Source organism: Tenrec ecaudatus, chromosome 6 (assembly GCF_050624435.1).
Source record: "Tenrec ecaudatus isolate mTenEca1 chromosome 6, mTenEca1.hap1, whole genome shotgun sequence".
Classification (NCBI taxonomy): Eukaryota; Metazoa; Chordata; class Mammalia; order Afrosoricida; family Tenrecidae; genus Tenrec; species Tenrec ecaudatus.
The window spans coordinates 4,291,512-4,309,513 of NC_134535.1; the positions used below are offsets into that span (position 1 = coordinate 4,291,512).

General features: G+C 54.9%; 1 protein-coding gene across 3 annotated transcripts; it reads right to left on the bottom strand.

Moving 5' to 3' along the window:
- On the bottom strand, positions 1-17,553 carry TRMU (tRNA mitochondrial 2-thiouridylase). 3 transcript variants are annotated; one of them, XM_075553492.1, is made up of 12 exons: positions 17,429-17,542; positions 15,463-15,636; positions 14,564-14,729; positions 11,618-11,724; positions 10,960-11,082; positions 6,537-6,709; positions 5,767-5,820; positions 5,623-5,689; positions 4,615-4,715; positions 3,500-3,644; positions 3,280-3,362; positions 1-3,191 (listed from the first exon to the last, which is right to left on the bottom strand). In XM_075553492.1, the coding sequence occupies exons 3-12, from the start codon at positions 14,704-14,706 to the stop codon at positions 3,051-3,053; spliced, it is 1,137 nt and encodes a 378-aa protein (XP_075409607.1). In that variant the 5' UTR covers positions 14,707-14,729; positions 15,463-15,636; positions 17,429-17,542; the 3' UTR covers positions 1-3,050. The 3 variants fall into 3 exon arrangements, with proteins under 3 accessions (XP_075409607.1, XP_075409606.1, XP_075409608.1); XM_075553491.1 differs by lacking the exon at positions 15,463-15,636 and having other exon boundaries at positions 17,429-17,553; XM_075553493.1 differs by lacking the exons at positions 3,280-3,362; positions 15,463-15,636 and having other exon boundaries at positions 17,429-17,553.
- Between the last annotated feature and the right edge of the window lie 449 nt (positions 17,554-18,002).

Sequence of the window (18,002 nt, forward strand, 5' to 3'; positions counted from 1 at the left end):
ACCAATTTTATTTAAAATACAAATTATGTTAATTACAACCAACATTATGTTAAATGTTAAAGTATTAAATATGTAACATGTAAAGTAACATGTTTAACTTTCAAATTTTTGTAACTATTTTTGCAGGGCCAGCAGCCCAAGTTCTGGCCACTAGGAGTGACTTGCCCTTGGTGACAGAGGGTCCCCTTTCTGTCTAGACTGCAGAGCCAAATGCTTTGAGTCCTGGGAGGTGGGGAGGGGATGCAGAAGGGCGCTTGCCCTCAGGAACAAGCCCAAAGGACACCAGACAAGGCCAGCTGGCGAGTCTCTCCCTTCCCAACAAAGCATCTGGTTTCCCCTCCCCACCCCGCCCCGAGCGGTAGTGGGACCCATAGATGGCAGAGACTGCCCTGGGCGGTCCTCTATGTATGGGGGGCTGCATATGCATGCCACTGGCACACTGTGCTGGCAGGGCACCTGCTGGCGGCTCTACTTTGTTCAGGGCGCACAAAGCTGAAGGTGAATCGACAGCTGTTAGCACTGCGTGAGCCTCGCAACTCCCTGCTCCTGCTCGCAGACTCTGAGTTCTCACCCTGGGCCTGATGCCAGAGGAGCGGGTGACGGGCGGTGTCCTCCCCACCTCACACACACTTTCTCTGTCCTCACCCTGGGCCTGCTGCTTGGCCAGAGACAGGCGTATCCTGGGTAAGTCTGGGAGAGGAGAAATGGCCATGCTCCACCCCCACACCCCATAATCTCTTCCCGAGCTTGGGGTCCCCAGTCCACCTGCTACTGTACTCTCAGGGTACTTAGTCCTCACCCTGTGTGCCCGAGAAGGGGCAGGCCTGTGCTGGGGTCTGACCACGCTGCTCTGGCTGCCCCTCCTGCTCCCCGCGCTGAGCTATAGAGCTCAGAGGGGCGACCTAAGGGTGCACCTGGTGGAAGTCCGAGGGAATGTCCCTCAGCCCCACGCACACCTGGGGCTGACCAGGACCAAGGCTGCCTTCAGACCGGCCCCAGGCGGGTGCTGGAGAAAACAGCTACCTCCTCCAGGTAACCGGCCCCGTCAGTTGTGGTTGATTGGATGGCAGGAAGCCTGAGTGTCAGCACAGCTGTGCTCCTGGGGCTTTCAGAAGCTGGGATCCCAGTAGGTCTCCAGGCCTTTCTTCCAAGGCACCTCTAGAGACTCAAGCCTCAGGCCTTTCCGATAACTGAGCTGTCCCTGGTATGGGCTCCATTTGTCCACGATAGATCATGGGGCTGGGCGGCACAGTGGGGCCAGGGAAGGGTGGGACTCCTGGGCAGAAGGCCGGCCCAAGGGCTTGGAGCTGGGTCAGGAGCTAAGTGTGCAGATCACATCTGAGGTGAATCTGGCCTTGTGAGGAGAGCAGGGGGCTGGCTTTCAGGGACTTCCACCTCAGCACCCTCATCCTCAAGTATGGGTAGGGGTGGCAGCCAGGCAACCTTGGGTGGGGAGGCGGGGAGATGGCAACATGTGTTCTTGGCTGCAGGCTTCCCTGACTTCAAGCCTGGTGGCTATCCTGCCTGGCCCAGCCATGGAGAGTGCAGTGCCCCTGGGACTGGCCAGGCCTGGGGGTGTGGCAGAGGTCTCAGCCTTGGCGGCCCTATTGGCACCTTCTCCCCAGAATCTCATTGAGCTGAGGTCCATTCAGCTCCAGGGCCTTGCAGAACTAGGCTGTGACATGCAGGGACATGGAGATAGACTTTGCCCGTGGGGGAGAGAGGGGGTGCAGCACATGGGCAGGCTGGATCTGGCCTGGGGCACCCACTACAGACCAGGTCTCTGTGGGCCACGTGGGACAAGGGGTTGAGGCAGCAAAAGGAAGGGGTTCCAGACAAGAGTCTAGCACTGCCCTGTGCATGTGGGCGGCCACAGCCCGACTTGGACTGTCCTCACCCTCAGCCCTACCCCAGGGGGCCTGGACCTTTCAGGACTCAGGGAGGGGCTGGGTGCTGATGGAGGAAGAAGCCTGGGTTTTCTCCCCTTGTCCCTACTAGCTGGGCACTGTGCTTGGATGTGCTAGACACCCTCACTGGCTTCCCTGGCCATGCCCACCAAGTCTGTGCAGAACTGGGGATTGAGGGGAGGGGGCGGCTCAGTGAAACTTGGGTCATTTCTGGGTCTCTGTGGGGCACTCTGTGAGGGTCAAGTTCCCAGGAAGCCATCAACCCTTCTTCCTCTCTCAGTGTGCCCACTATCCGGAGAGCTTCACCCACATAGCCCAGGCCAGAACACCTGTCACCCTTCCTGACCCAGCCTTCCGTGAACAGGTCCCTCAGTCACCCTGTGCCATGCTTGTCTAGCCCCTCCCTCCAGTTCCCAGCCACCCTCCTGCCAGCCCTCCTCTGCCTGGCCCCAGCCACTGGTTCCCCAGCAGCGCAGGGCTCTCTCCTCCCGGGATACCAAGGCTCTACTGAAGGCGCCTGGCTGGGAGGCCCTATGCATGCCTGTTTTGCAGAGGCAGGGCTTAGCGACACGTGGTGCTGGCCAAGGCTGGCCTTGGGAATAAGAACTTCTCATCCCACTCTCCACGTCACTGACCTGTCAGACTGCCCACTGTAAGGCTGGGGGGCCCCCGAGGCACGGCCTTGCCAGCCTGAGATCCAGAGTTGGAGGGCCTCACTCTGAGGACAGGGCCACATGGGCCAACCCTCCCTCAGGGGACAGTGTGGGTGGCCCACCCTTTCCCTGTCCCTGAGGTCCACTCAGCCCGCCTTCCGGCCTTATGAAGTGGGCAGAGGTCAGTTCCCAAGGGCACCAGCTGGGGGTCTCTGTCCTTCAGGCAAGTTGGACTCCACAGCCCAGGCCTCCTTTTATTCGTCCCTGTCCCACAGGCTGGGGGATGGTGGGGTGGTGGAGAGGTTTGGGGCAGGAGGGAAGAGGCTCCTAAGAAGGAAGAGGTCCTACTTGCGAAGAGCAGCGCTGGCCAGCCTGGGGTCTGTGCTCCTGGATCAGGCTTACGACCCACTGGCTTCCTGTGGGCAGGGCATCAGGGGTCCCACCCATCAGGCCGCACTGGTCCCCAAGTCACTAGCAGCACAGCAGGGGGTCAATGGGCGGGGTCCAGTCCTGGGCCCTCAGAGGCTACTCGGGACCTGCTCTGGCCCCTCTGGAGCGTGTAGGCCGACGGCCCCAGTCGCAGGATCTTCCCGCTGCCCAGGCACTCGCCCTCCTTGTAGAACACGGCGAACTGCAGGACGGAGGCGTCACCCACATGTGGAGGCGAGATCACAGGCAGACCCTGCCCACGTCACCCCCACACCCCACCGTCAACTCACCTGCCCAAGGGTGAGCGCGCGCACGGCCTTCACAGCAGTCACCCACACGGTGCCATCCTGGTTGAGGGTCAGCATGCAAGGCACTGGGGGGATTGGGGGAGCGGCCTGAGATAGGGACTCACCTGGGGCCCTGGGACGGAAGAGCACGAAGGCTGCCCCGCCCCGGCCCCGCCCCCAGCCTCCCCCAGGCCCCGCCCCCGGCGGCGCCTCCAGCTGTCACCTAGCGCCATCTGGTGGCGGAAGCGGAAGTGGCACTCCATCATCCGGTCGCGGACCAGGGCGGCGGGCGGCTCCTCGGCGATCCAGTGCACGCGGCTGGTGCGCAGCAGCTCTCGGAACAGCGCGGGGTGGTCCACGCGGGGCGCCTGCGGGCACACACCCGGCCGTGACCACGAGCCCTGCCCTCAGCATGGTGCAGGCCAGGGGCATGCTGGGGTAGGGCATGCTGAGCAGCGGACACAAAGGTGCGACGTGGGCTATGCGGATGTGGACGGGGGAAGCTGATAGAGAGGGGGGCTCTGAGGTGTGGAAGGATGCTGAGGGGTGCGGAAAACAGGTGTGGGGACATGGATGTGAACATGCTGAGGTGTGGGAGAACTAAGTGTGGGGACATACTGAGGTGGGGGATGCTGAGGAATGGGAGACACCGGGGTGGGGGAATCGGAGGTGTGTGGATATGCTGAGGGGTGTAGGGGCAGGCCGAGGTGAGGAGATGCTGAGATGGGAGGGGCGGTGAAGTAGCAGAGACAGGTTCTGGTTGTGTTTGTCCAGCCTTGACCCATTAGAATGGCAGTGGCATGTCCCCAGCTCCTGGTGACAACCACAAGCCTCTGCAGACCCTCACTGCCTGATACCCAGGGGCAGGGGACCTGGCCTTACTCAGAAGCCCTGGGCTAGGGCAGTCTGCAGAGTGGTGGCTCTGGGTCCCAAAGGCGGAAGGCAGCTGACAGTCTATTCAGCCATTACTGCGCCTTCCGCACTCAGGGCAGGCCCTGTCCCCACGGGTTACAGCCCGTGGGTCACGCACATGAGGTAGGAGGCGGCGGCTGCTACTGAGATGGACCCCCCAGGATCACCTCCACCTGGAAAGCAGCCTCCAGACCACACTCCCCACACACAAAGATCAGACACACATACACACACTCACCACCTGAAAAGCAGCCCCAGTACCATGACCCCCACACATACAGGCAGACACAGAAACACACACACATACACCTGGAAAGCAGCCCCCGTACCACTACCGTGACACACAGACAGACACAGATACGGACATATACACACACGCAGACACTGAGCACGAGCTCATCACCTGAGACAGGGCACCGCACTCACCACAAACACGTCCCCCTTGACGCCGTCCTTCTCCACCACATACCAAGGTTCCTTCAGGCCTCCAATCCTAGCTCTTTGGCCCAAAGTATACAGGAACCAGCCTGTGGACACACAGGTATGCTGGGAAACTGGCAGCCAATCCCAGCTCCCACAGGGAGGGCAGCAGGGATCCGGGGGGCAGCCAGTAGCTCTGGGCCTCAGTGCTCATACAGAGACCTGACACCCCCACCCCCTACCTGACCCCACCCCAGCAGAGATGCCGGCTCCCTCCTCAGGGTCTCTGCTGCACAGGCAGGAGAACCTAGACGGCGCCCTGAGGGCCCCACCGCCCTGGAGCCTACTCCTGCAATAGCCATGGAGATGAGGCCCGAGGGTCAGCATGTACTTGGAAGCAGAGGCAAGGGGAAAGTCGAGTCCTAGAAACGTGAGCACAGAGCAGAAAGGATGAGAACACTGACACACTGTCAGTCAAAAGGGGAACCAGTGGAGTGGGTGCATGGGGACATGAACGGGTAGAGGGTTGATAGGGGATGCAGGTGTGGGAGCGGGTGTCAGGGAGGGAGGGGGGATTTCAGGAGTGGGAAATGGAGACAGGAGCGGGGATGGAGCACTAGAACTGACTATGACATGACTGCAAAACTCATTTTAATGGCGATTTAAATTGATATGGTAATGATTGTACAATTCTCCCTGATATGAAGGAACAATTGGCCTATTGAAGTATATGCTATGTAAATTATGTGCCAATAAAATTGCTTTATAAAAAAGTGGAACTGATGCCCCTGAACAATTCATGTTAAGAATGTGTTCCATGGGAGCCTATTTGCTAGGTAAATTTTCACAAAAAGCAATTTTAAAAAAAGAGATCCCATCTTGAAAGGTAGGGACTGCTAGCCCAAGCTAGGGCTGAACTGCCGAGACTGCCACTCAATCCACTGGCTGGCAGGTCCCAGGGCCCAGTGCCCACCCACCCAACCAACCGCCCACTCAGGGGTCTGAAGGCCTCACCCTGATGCTTGCCCAGGACCTTGTTATCTTCGATGGAAATGAAGTTCCCAGGCCGAGGCTGCAGATACTGGAAAGCAGAGGGGGTTACTAAGCTGCCCCAGCCCAGAGCTCAACCAACTCCCCACCTCTGCTTCACACACTCACCTGAAGGAGGAACTTCTCAAAGTCTCTCTTACCAATGAAGCAGATGCCCATGCTCTGAAATGAGACGGGGCAGTCGTGAGCCAGGAGGGCAGGAGGCATATGAGCACAGCGACTGGCCCAGAGGGGACTGGCTCCAGGCTCGGGGCTCCTCCTCTCCTGGCACGTCTTATTAGACTTGGACCCTATCACCCACTTCCGCAATGTTGTGCATATCCACACCTTTAAGTGCACGCCGAGATGAGACCAAGGAAAGACAAGGAGTCGAAGCTACAGGGAGTGGGGCAAAGGGATGTAGGGGGTGGTGGTGGCAGGAGGGGAGTTGGGCCCTGGAACTCTCTCCCAGCCCAGGAGGATGGGGCTGTAACAGAATCTGCTCCACTGCTGCCAGCCAGATGGCTTCATATTGACTGGACGGCCATGGTCTGTCCCACACAGACCCCTCAGCTCCCACCACAGTGCACACTTGGAAACCAAACAGATCACAACCGTGGACTCCTGACACTAGTGGATGGTGAGTGGATGCGAAGAGGGTGAATGGAGGGACGGAAGAACAGGCGGGTAAGAGGATAGGTAGACGGGTGGCTGGGCAGACAGGCAGGTGGGTGGGATGGGAGGGGCGGGGTTGGGAGGTAGATGGGAGATGGGTGGGTGAATGCGTAGATAGGCAAGTGGGTGGATGACTTCTTCAGGGTCAATGGGCAAAAGGAATGCACCTCCCTGACTGCCCTGTACCATGCAAGTGATTGATGTACACAGACTTTCCACCATACCTCCTTTTTCTGAAGCACGTGGTGAAGTCTATTCTCAGCAGCGATTTTCTTTACAAAGTCTTTGGTTAATTCCCCCAGAGGGAAGATGGTTCTCCTCAGGGCGTCCTGGGAAACCTGGCTGAGAAAGAAGGTCTGGTCTTTAAAGCCGTCGGCTGCCTGGAGAAGTCTTACCACTGCCAAGAGCAAAGAACAAGAGACATGTGCGGTAAGTGAGGGGCGCCTGTCTTTACCAAGGCTCTCCCCTGCGGCGGCGTCAGAAATCAAAGCCAACATTCATTAGCATTCATTATGGACACCATAGGAACCTCTGAGCCCTGATTCATCTAGGGAAGCTCACTCTGGCTCATACATCATAAGATCCTACTTCAAAGGTGAGCAGCCACGCGCAAAAATGGCCCCGTCTGAAGTAAGGAAAGAATTGACCCAGGCAGACCTGGGCACCAGCGTGGTTCCTCGAACCGTGAGGACGTGTTCATGCATTTCCAGGGATTCTCTGAATTTCCCAGGGCGCTTCTTTTGACCATGCTTCCTTTTTTGCGGAAAATGGTGTTTTTTTAAGGTCCCTGCTGACGTGTCGAACGCCCCTCTGCATTCTGCTGTGAAGACCATTTTAGGGTTTGAGGTGACAAACCTTGGCCAAGTGGCCAAGGTTCCACAAAGGAGTGACCAGCACAAGAGCAAGGCTCCCTGACTGCCTGCCATGGTGTTCCTTGGACAGAGCACTGGCTGTCCTCTGGGGCTCAAGCCTTGATGGAGAGACATCAAGGCACAGCAGCAGTAGGGCCTCGGGAAGCACTTCCTGTCTTTCTCGCTAAGCGAAGTGGAGGGCACCCTAGTGGTGCAATGGTTAAGTGCTTGGGTGGGAACCAAAAAGGCTGGCAGTTCAAACCCACTAGCCACTGGAGAGAGGCAGCAGTCGGCTTCCATACAGACAGCCTAGGAAACAAACGCAGTGGGGCAGCTCTGCTCTGTCCACAGGTCACTATGAGCCAGTGTCGGCTGGGTGGCAATGACAACAGTCTCAGGTGTGGCAGCTGTGTGCAGCCCATGATCAGCAGCTGGGAGTGGACACTAGCCCTGTGGGTGGCGCCACCGTCATGTTACAGATGAGGGCGGAAAATGGTGGCCTGGTCCTGGAGGCCTCTATCACTCTCCATGCACACACAGTGACCAGTCCAGCAAGGACGTGCATGGCCCAGCTGCCAGGTGAGCGGTGTGTCCAATTCTACCCTTCATTCCAAACGGGGCTCAGTCCCACAGGATGCGAAGGACAAATGCCTTCGACCGTTGGGGAACCGTTGGCATGATCTTGCCTTTGCGGGCAGGCCTATGCAGCATCACTGCACACGCAGCAGCTCCTCGGCACCCAGAGCCACGCGGTCAGGCAGGTGCCAGTACCTCACCCTGCCTCAGTGAGGCTCTCTGCCTGGTGCTCTCCAAGGCCAGGCAGCTGATTCCCACCTGGGACGACCAACAATGCTTGCCTGTACCTAACAAACACATGGGCAGACAGACTGGCAGAAAAATGGATGCATCACACTCCACACACCGTGAGCCAGGGCCATTGGCAGGGCTTCAGGGCAACCCAGTGAGAAAAGACAGAGCTGTGCGTGCGTGTGTGTGTGTGTGTGTGTGTGTGTAGTTGTGGTCACAGATCCTCCATCCACTTTGGCGCCTCACATCCAGGTGTGTGTGTGTGTGTGTGTGTGTGTGGAGTTGTGGTCACACATCCTCCATCCACTTTGGCGCCTCATATCCAGATACACTGGGTCAATCTGGTGTGCTATTCTTAAGGGACAGGCTCTGTATTGGAACCCTGGCACCCAGGGAGGGGCTGAGTGTCAACACGAGACAGGTGCACAGAGCAGGCATGGGGCAGCCCCAACTCCAGGCTTAGGGCCTGGCATGCAGTAATCTACAAAGGGCAGAAAAGCCAGGCTGCAGCCAGTACATATATGGGAGCCATCTTCTGTGAGAAGCTTGGCTTTTCTTAAAGAGGCCAGGGCCGGGGGCGGGGGGTGAGGGGAGGGAGAGGAAGGGCAGAGAGCTGTCGCTGTTGTCCTAGAACCTGCTCCAACCCACAGTGGCCCTGTGCACCACAGCACAAACCCCAGCAGGTCCTGGGCCAGCCTCCCAGAGGCTCCTATGCCTCCGTCCGGTGTTGCAGGCACGGTGGCCATCCGCCCACGGAAGGTCCTCCTCCTTTTGGCCGCCCCTCTACTTTCCCAAGCAGGATGTCCTTCACCTGGGATCAGTCTTTCGTGACAAATGTCCAAAGTCTGTAAGACAAAGTCTCTCCACCCTTGCCTCGAAGGAGCATTCTGGCTGTCCTTCTTCCAAGACAGGTTTGTTCCTTTCACGGTCCATGGTACTTTTGATATTCTTCGCCAGCACCAGAATTCAAATGCATTGGTTCCTCTTCAGTCTGCCTTATTCAATGTGCAATTTCACATGCATATGAAGTCACTGAAAGTACCATGGCTTGGGTCAGGCACACCTTAATCCTCAAAATACTCTACTCTCGCCCCTCACACCCCTTGGTCCTGAAGGTATCATCCACCCTGGATTCCCTGTGCCTCCAGCTCCTATATGCACCAGTGTACAACCTCTGCTCTATCCAGACTTGCAAGGTAGAATTCGGATCATGGTAGTTGGGTGGGTGGGGGAAGCATTTAGGATCTGGAGGAAAGCTGTATTCTTCATCGGTGCTACGTCGCACCCTGACTGACTCATCTCCTCCCCTAGACCCCTCTGTGAGGGGATCTCCAGCGGCCGACAAATGGGCTTTGGGTGTCCATTCTGCACTTCCCCCTTCATTCACTATGGTAAGGTTATTATGAGGAATTTGGTTCTCTTTACATCGAGTTGTAACCTATACTGAAGGCTACAATCCTTGATCTTCTCAACAAGTGCTGCTTCAAGTCCTCCTCACTTTCTGCAGGCAAGGTGTATCATCTGCATATCACAGGGTGTTAGTAAGCTCTCCTCCAATCCTGATGCTGTATTCTTCTTCATATACCCCAGCTTCTCTATTGATTAGCTTTGCATACAAACTGAGCAAGTATGGTGAGAGGATGCTGGCTAGTTCCTTTTGTACAGTGATTCTATGAATTCTTTCCATCCTTTTTAATGCTTCCTGCATCATTCGATATTTTGCCCACAGAATCTTTCAAGATTGCAAACCTAAGGCTTGAATTTTCTATTGAGCTCTTTCAGTTTACAATATGTGTTCTTCCTTTTTGGATTCTGACTCGGGGGCTGTGCACATTTCACTATAATATTTTATTTTGTCTTCTCAAGCTGCCCTTTGAAAATTTCTGTTCAAAGAAGGAGGGCAAGAGGGAGGGAAGATGAAGAGAGAGACATGGAGAAGGAGGAAAGAGAGGACAAGTGAGAGAGGGGAAGGAGAAGACAAAGAGACAAACCTGGACATGGAGGCCAGCAGCTATGACACCCTGGCTGGGGATCAGGTGTGGCTGGCAGGGCACTGCTGCCCCACTGGGCTAAGTAACTGGGAATGAAGCCCTGTGCAATGTCAGGTTCAGCACACAGGCCAGGGTCAAACGCAGCTCTCTACCTGTGGTACAAAGGACTAACCAAGCCTCTATCCCCCATCTGCAAATGGGCCACAGCAGGTGTACCTGTACGGCTAAGAGCACTGGAATCACACAAAGGCCCATAAGCCCCCAGCTGCTCTGGGAGCTTCATTGGGGCGGGGGGCCAGGCCCAAGCCAGCCATTGATGACTGGATGGACATGGAGCAAGGCTGCAGTTGGCCCTGTGTACGTCCTATCACTGACAATCACATGGGCTGGCGCCACATCCCCCCCCCCCCACCCCGGCACACCAGGCAGCCAGCAGGGGCCCAGGTCCCTGCTCGGCATTTATTTTTTTCTAGAAAGGAGACACCGCTCCCCAGCATTTCTAACCCCAGCTGTCACTCACAACAGGGCTGTCACCGCCACAAAGCCTGACTGTGAGGCCCATGCTGGGGATGCCGGATCCCATGACTCCGCTAGACTGCAGGACACCTGACCTCATGCCTCTAGAATTCTACTATAGGGGCCAGGCGGCGTCCACCTGCAGCCTCGGGTGCTACTGGCAAATATCTCCTCAAATGCCCTTGAACCTTCACCTCACCACAAAACAACTGTATATCAACTGGGACCGCGTTTTCCACTAGCCCCCGCCCTGGCACCTAACCTGACTTCTGTTCCCAGTCACAGAACCTTGAGGGACTGGAATGGTCTTGGTAACGACTTTTCAACAGTGAAACCGCACACGCTCCCGTGGAGAGAAATGGCACTGCTGCTCAGGTTACACCCCTCTGTGCAGTCGTAACTGGACAATCCTGCCACACACAACAGGGGCTGTCATAGGACAGCCACAGGACAATCAGCTCTGGCCTGGGCGTGAGACTTACCGTTTCTAACTTCAAATCGATTTCTGAAAAGCCCTTCTGGCCTCTTCATGTACTTCTGCTGGAAGACTTCCGCATCCTCCAGGGAGGTCCGCGCATAGTGACCTGTGGCCACAGCATCAGCTCCTGCAGAGTTTGGAGCACAGGGCCAGGCATGAGCCTCAAATTCACTGGCCTGGTGGACACAAGCCACAGGCAGGAGGATGGTCACAGCCTCACACTAGTCCACCCCACAGCTGCTATGAAGAAGAGGAAGGCCCTCGACGAGCTGGACTGTCACACTGGCTGTGACATGGTCTCAAGCAAAGGAATGATTGTGAGGAGGACGGACGGCACAGGACTGCGCAGTGCTCCCTTGTGCTGTGCGCTGGTTCGCTAGGTGTCAGGCGGACCCTCTAACTGGCACCTCACAACAAGAACAGTTTGTATCCGCAACAGACCGAAACTGACTGGACAAGTCTGAACACTTCTGAGGTCAACATGGAGAGGCCGCACTCTCTGCTCTAGCTCTGAGCAAATGAAAGTCATCAGAGTCCTGGGTCTCAGGATGACGTGTACAACCCCCATGTCCGTGGCTCCCTTGCCTCCGGAAAGGAGGGTTTGCTCCTCACTATCTCTGATGATCTCTTATTAAAACCAAACATGGCTCTCAGTTACTTACCAAGACTGTTCACAGCATAATGGAAAAAACAACGGAACTTGATGTGTTTGTTGCAAACTATGTCAGGGTTGGGAGTCCTTCCTTTTTCATACTCGTTCAAGAAGTCACTGGGATTAAATAAAAAAGCAGCAAAAACAAGGCACATTTCTAGGTGCCAGACATTGCACACATGCACGCGCGCACACACACACACACACACACACATAACAGTTATATTACTTAAGCGTTTCTCCACATCCTAGCGAAACTACAATTTTCTTTCTGCAAAGCAGAAGAGCATCTGCATAAGGACATTTCCAATGTCCTCCTCCAACCCCTCTATCTAGCCAGCTACACCTTTGCTGAGTCCGGGATGCCTATCAGTAAACATGGTACCATTACTGGGTGGTATGGCTCTGTGGGCACGCACAGTGTCCATCTCCCCAGAGGCTCACCAGGGCCTGCAGTCAGGAAAGGAACAGGAAGAGCTCAGGCGACTCACTCAACTCCCCAATCCTTGGACTTCACCAAAGAGGAAGACGCAGGCGCAGAAGAGGGGTTACGCTTACAAGGGCGGGGAGGGTAAAACCGCCTAGGTTGACAATGCAGGTCTGTAGGTGCCATCCTGCCATGGGAACACAGGCGGCCGGAGTGCTGGGCAAATATCAGGCAGGTCACCATAGGCACCCTCACTGTGGCCAGCGCATGCTTCTGAGGACCAGTAACCCTGGGTGCAGAAAGTGGAGCTGGCCCACCCTAGTGAAGTGGGTGTCTCCCCTACCAGACTGGGAGTGCGAGGTGGCCACTACAGTGACACCTGCACAAGCTGGGGCCTAGGCACGGAGGGAACCTGTCAGAGAAGGAAGACCAGACATTTCCACTAACGGAGGATGGCTGCAAGGCGGTAAGGCTGCGCCCTCTCAAAGGTGGGAATCTGAGAAAACAAGCAGTGCTGTCCAATTCTCACTCACAGGTTCACGATACTGTGCTGTTACGACACCGTACTACACTGTACCCTACTATACTACTACACTCCATCCCTATACTGTACCTATTATACTATCTGCAAGTCTGCATCACACTACAATACCACCATACACTACATGACCACTATACTAGGAACCCCGGTAGTGTGGCTGTTGCATATTCAGCTGCGATCTGCAAGGTTGGCAGTTCTAAACCACCAGCTGCTCTGAGGGAGAAAGTTGGGGCTTGCTACTCCTCTAAAGAGTTAGTCTTGGAAACTCACAGGGGCAGTTCTCCCTGTCCTATAGGGTCTCTATGAGTCAGCATCAACTTGATGGCAGTGAGTGGCTACCATACTATACTACTGCTACACAATACTACATTCACTGTAGTAGTATACTATACTATCACACCATCCTACTACTATACCGTATGACATTATGCTACACTACTCGAAAAACAAACAAAAACGCAAACTCACTGCCATCAAGTCAATGCCGACTCAAAGCGCCCCTATAGAATGGTAGCACTGCTCCTGTGGGTTTCCGAGACCTTAACTGTTTATAGGAATAGAAAGCCCCATCTTTCTCCTGAGGAGCAGCAGGTAGTTTTGAACTGCTGATCTTGCAGTTAAGTCTAATGTGGAACCACTGCACCAGCAAAGCTCCTTATACTACACTACAGTTATTGCATTACTACTATATTATTACAATGCTCTCCCATCCTCCTTCTATACTACACCACACATTACACACTATTACTATATTAGACTGTACTATTACCCTGTTACATTACATGACACTGTTAATATACTACACTATATGCATAGTGACCCTTAATAGGACACACTCGAACTGCTCCTTTGGGTTTCCAAAACTATGAATTTTCACCGGAGCAAACAGTCTCACCTTTCCCCCCTTGGAATTGGTTGCTTAGAACCTCTGACCTTGCGATTAGCAGCTCAATATGCAACCCACAATACCACCAGGGTTCCTAGACTGTATTACAGTACTACAGGATTATTGAATGAGTAGACTAGTATACAGACACACTTACGACAACAGTACTAGGGGAACCTCATGACGTAGGAGGTCACGTGGAGTGATCGCTTCCAAAGCCCACAGGGGAGCTCTACTGTCCTACAGGGTTGCTCAGTGGCGTGAGTGTCAGTATGAGCGTGCTATGCTGTACCGGGCACTCCTGACAATGGTGCCCCTTCTTGCAGGGTTGCCATGGCACCCATTAGGGCTCCAGAAGGTTCCCAGGGGCCAATTGTCAGAGGTCCCTCCCTTAGTACCTACCTGCTGCCGCTGAGTTGATTCTGACTCATAGTAGCCTTCTAGCGGGAATCTCTTAGGAGCATCTGGTGGGTTTGAAATGCCAGCCTTGCTGTTAGCTGTCCAATGCTTAACCAACAGCACCACCAGGACTCCTTTAGTACCAAACTGCCATCAAGTCGATCACGATGTATAAGGACTCTGTAGAACAGAGTCGCACTGCCCAGGGGGTTTCTGAGACTGCAACTCTTTACGGGAGAAAAAGCTTCACCTTTCTCCAGCGGAGCACCAGGTGATTCGAATTGCTGACCTTGCAGTTAGCAGCCAAATTTGTAACCACTATGCTACCAGGGCTCTATTAACACACTTGGTGGGATTAGATGGGGCTTTACGGTTCTCTGGCACCGTCGGAGAATGACTCTCGGCTCTCCCTGAATCACTGGCCTATGGCCTCTTACACAGGCATCAAACACCACCTCGTGGCACTTTCCAGAGGAAACCAGTCTTTGCCGCCCTGTCAGATTTTAGCAACAGAAACATTGCAAGGTTTAAGAAAGCACTGAGGAGAATTCTGGTCAGTGGCAAAATAGCAGGAATGAGTGGGCCTAGTGGCACTCTGGGATCCAGGCATTGCCCTGACACGGAGGGAGATTTTTCGTGTCAACTAGGTTGTCCTTCATCACTGCCTTGGGACGGTTTCCAGGGTCGTGTCCGCAGCACTCACCTGAACACGTCATTCCAGTATTCCTTGACATAGGACACCTGATGGAAGGGGATGTCCAGAATCTGGCACACTCTGTAGGCATCCTCACAGTCCTGGTCAGCAGTGCAAACACCATGCTCATCCAGGGAATCCCAGTTTTTCATAAATACCCCCGTCACTTGGTAACCTGGGGATGGACGGGCGAGGTCAGAGAGCATACAAAGTCCTTGGAAGAGTGCCAGGCAGCTCCCAGTGGGCCGTGCTAACCCTAGCACAAGGCCTACACACAGGAGATCAGCAAACGCGTGCTGAGCAAATGAAGGACAAGAGCAGCGGCGTCTCTCAAAGCAGAGGAAAACCGCCCCGGGTATCCGAAAATTAACTGCACAGGCCATTTCCATTACATCCTAAGACTTAGATTCTAAGTTATCAGACGTAAAGAAAATCAGATTTTGAGCTCTTGCAGTGTAAGGGTTGTACCACATATACAATTGACCTCTCCATTTCTATCGTGGGTAAGAGCCCAAGCAAATTTTGGGAAAACCAACTTTAAGCTTTAACCTTCTATGATCATCGCTAAGTACATTGGTATCTACTCTACCTGATAAATATGAGGTTTCTTAGAGAGGAATACGTTCAAATCAATAAATGGGCAAATGACTGCCAAATGTGGTATAACTGCTATAGGCAGGTGCTGTGGTCAGCTCTGACTCACAGTGACCCCGTGGAGAGAAGAAAACAGCACTGGCCGCTCCTGCGCCATCCTCACAACTGTTCCTACATCTGAGCCCAGGGCTGCAGCCAGTGTCAACCCATCTCCTTGAGGGCCTTCCTCTCTCTTTGGTGATGCTCCACTTTACCAAGCATCCTTCTCCAGGGACTGGTCTCCTGAGAACATGTCTGAAGGATATGAGACTCACCATCCTAACGTCTAAGAAGCATTCTGCCTATACTTCTTCCAGGACAGATTGGTTCCTTCTCTGGCAGGCCACAGTTCATTCCGTATTCCTTGTCAACACCATCAACTGTTGATGCATCAGCTGCTCTGCGGTCTTCCTTCTTCATCGCCCAGCTTTCGCGTGCCCATGAGGGAACTGAAAATAGCATGACTTGGGTCAGGTGCACCTTCGGCTTCAAAGTGACAGCTGTGCTCTCACATTTTCAAGAGGCCTTGGGCAGCATATTTGCCCAGTGCAGCATGTCAGTTTGATTTCCTGGTTGGTGCTTCCACAGGGGTTGGCTGTGGATCCAAGTAAAATTAAATCTTTGACCATTTAGACTTTCTATGTAACATGATAGTTACCAGTTGGTCCAGTTGTGGATTTCTTTTTAATGTTCTTTCTTTAGATGTAATCCATACTGAAGGCTGACTGTAGTTGATTTTCATCAATAAGTGTTTCAAAGCTTCTCAGGACCACCACTACTTTCTGAATACCTAATATGTGCTGGTTTGGGATAAACAAACAGAAAAACCAAACCTGTTGCCATCAAGTTCAATCTGATTTGTAGCACCCCGGCAGGGTTTCCTATGCTGTAATCTTTATGTGAGTGGATGGCCAGGTCTTTCTCCTGTGGAGTCACTGAAGGGATTTGAACCACCAACCTCTCAGGCAGCAGCAAGCACTTAACCAAGGCAAGAAAACAATATGGGAAGGGTGTCCTGCTTGGTAAAGTAGCACATCATCAAAAAAGAGGAAGGCCCTCAAGGAGATGGACTGGCACAGTAGCTGCAACCACAGGCTCAGATGTAGGAACAATTGTGAGGATGGCACAGGACCGCTCTACACTGTTAACACAAGGGGTCACTGACTCAGAATCAGTTCAACAAAAACCTGGCGATCTGCTTCCGTGAATATTTGTAGTATTTGATCTCTGGCCCACCAATCCGGAAGGACAGACGAAGGCTTCCCCAGTGTCTCCACGGCTGTCATTTTTATGGGAGTGGACTGCCATATCATTCTCCAACAGAGCTGCTGGTGGGTTTGAACCACTGACTTTTGGGTAAACCGCTGAGAGTCACTGTTCTATCAGGCTCCTGTGGTCTAGAGGAGCCTCTCAGGTCACTGAATCCTGGCAGGAGCCGGTGTTACCCCATTCTACAAAGGGGAGCATCATTATCTTGTCCCATGTCAGGACCCAGCACATTCAGCCCAATGCATCCCAAGTGCCTCAGCACAGTTGGTGGGGAGCAGAGGTCAGCCACCAACTCTGTGGCATGAGCCAGGCACACACCAGTGGAGAATTTCATATCAGCTCCCTAGGATGGGTTTCCTTTGCAGGGTGGGGAAAAACGCCAGCTCTTGTAGGGAAGTTTGTCCCTCGGTGAATGAGAAGGCAGTGACTCCACGGACCCGGGCCCCCACCTCAGGTGTTCGATCTCACGTGCTGTCTTGACTGCTCTTCAGCTTGGGGTCATGCCCCACGCTGCTCCCCTGCTGCCTCTCCAAAGCTCAGAGCAGATAACTGTGAAGTGCAGGCTGGGAGTTTCTCCACAGGAGATAGGGGTGCCTGGGTGCTGGGCCCCACTGAGCAAGTGGTGGGAGAGGGCCGCACATGAGAGAGCAGTGAGGGGAGTGGAGGGGTCACACGGAGGTGAGTGACGTGAAGATCATGGAGAGGAAGGGGCCGGCACGAGGCACACAGAGGTGAGGGACCTGAAGGCTGAGAGTCTCAGAGAAACGAGGGGCCTGGAGGGTGAGTCCCCAGAGGTGGGGGGTGGGAGAAGGCGAGGGGTCGTACAGAAGTGAGGGACGTGGAGGACGAAGGTCGCAGAGGTGAGGCCGTGTCCCGCTGACCCCTCCCCATCCCCGCGCACAAGGGCGGCCTGCCTGAGACCACGCCGGACAGAAAACAGGGCAGAGGCGGGCGGGGCGCCAGCCGCCTCACCTCTCCGCTTCAGCAGGAGCGCGGACACGGCGCTGTCCACCCCGCCGGACAGGGCACACACGACATGCCGCGCCGCCTGCATCGACCGGCCGTACCACCTTCTCCAGAGACTGCCGCAGCCACTTCCGTTCTACGCAGGAAGTCCCGCCTCGCGGGGTCACCTTCGAATTCCGCCCGACCGGAAGCCTCTGGGTGGTGCGCGTGCGTTCCGCAGCGGGGTCAGCGGCGGAAGCAGTTGGCGGGTGACCTAGGCTTTCCCTTCTTTTTCCCGCTTGGCTGCACGGCGAAGAGGGATGGCCAGAGCCCCTGCCATCGAGTCGGTTCCAACTCACTGCGACCCTGTAGGACAGCGTAAAACTGCCCCTGCAGGGTTTCCGAGGCGGTAACTCCCTTTCCTTGTGCTTAATCCGACCAGCCCCCAGGGCCCGTTTGTGGAGAGGCCCCAGCCATGCCCAGTGCCCGCAAGGTGAGCCCCACTCCTAACGACCCTCCCTGTGCAGGGTTTCCGAAGCTGTAGCTCTCTACTGGAGCGCCCAGCCTCCTCGTTCTCTCCCAGAGCAGCTGGTGGGCTTGA

Excerpts from the sequence above, each read along its gene's own strand:
- TRMU (XM_075553491.1), bottom strand. The coding sequence starts at position 17,510 with ATGCAGGCGGCGCGGCATGTCGTGTGTGCCCTGTCCGGCGGGGTGGAC. Across the intron at positions 11,083-11,617 it reads TTATGCTGTGAACAGTCTTG|GAGCTGATGCTGTGGCCACA; the intron begins GTAAGTAACTGA and ends CAAACTCTGCAG. Across the intron at positions 3,645-4,614 it reads TCAAGGGGGACGTGTTTGTG|GCGCCCCGCGTGGACCACCC; the intron begins GTGAGTGCGGTG and ends GTGTGCCCGCAG.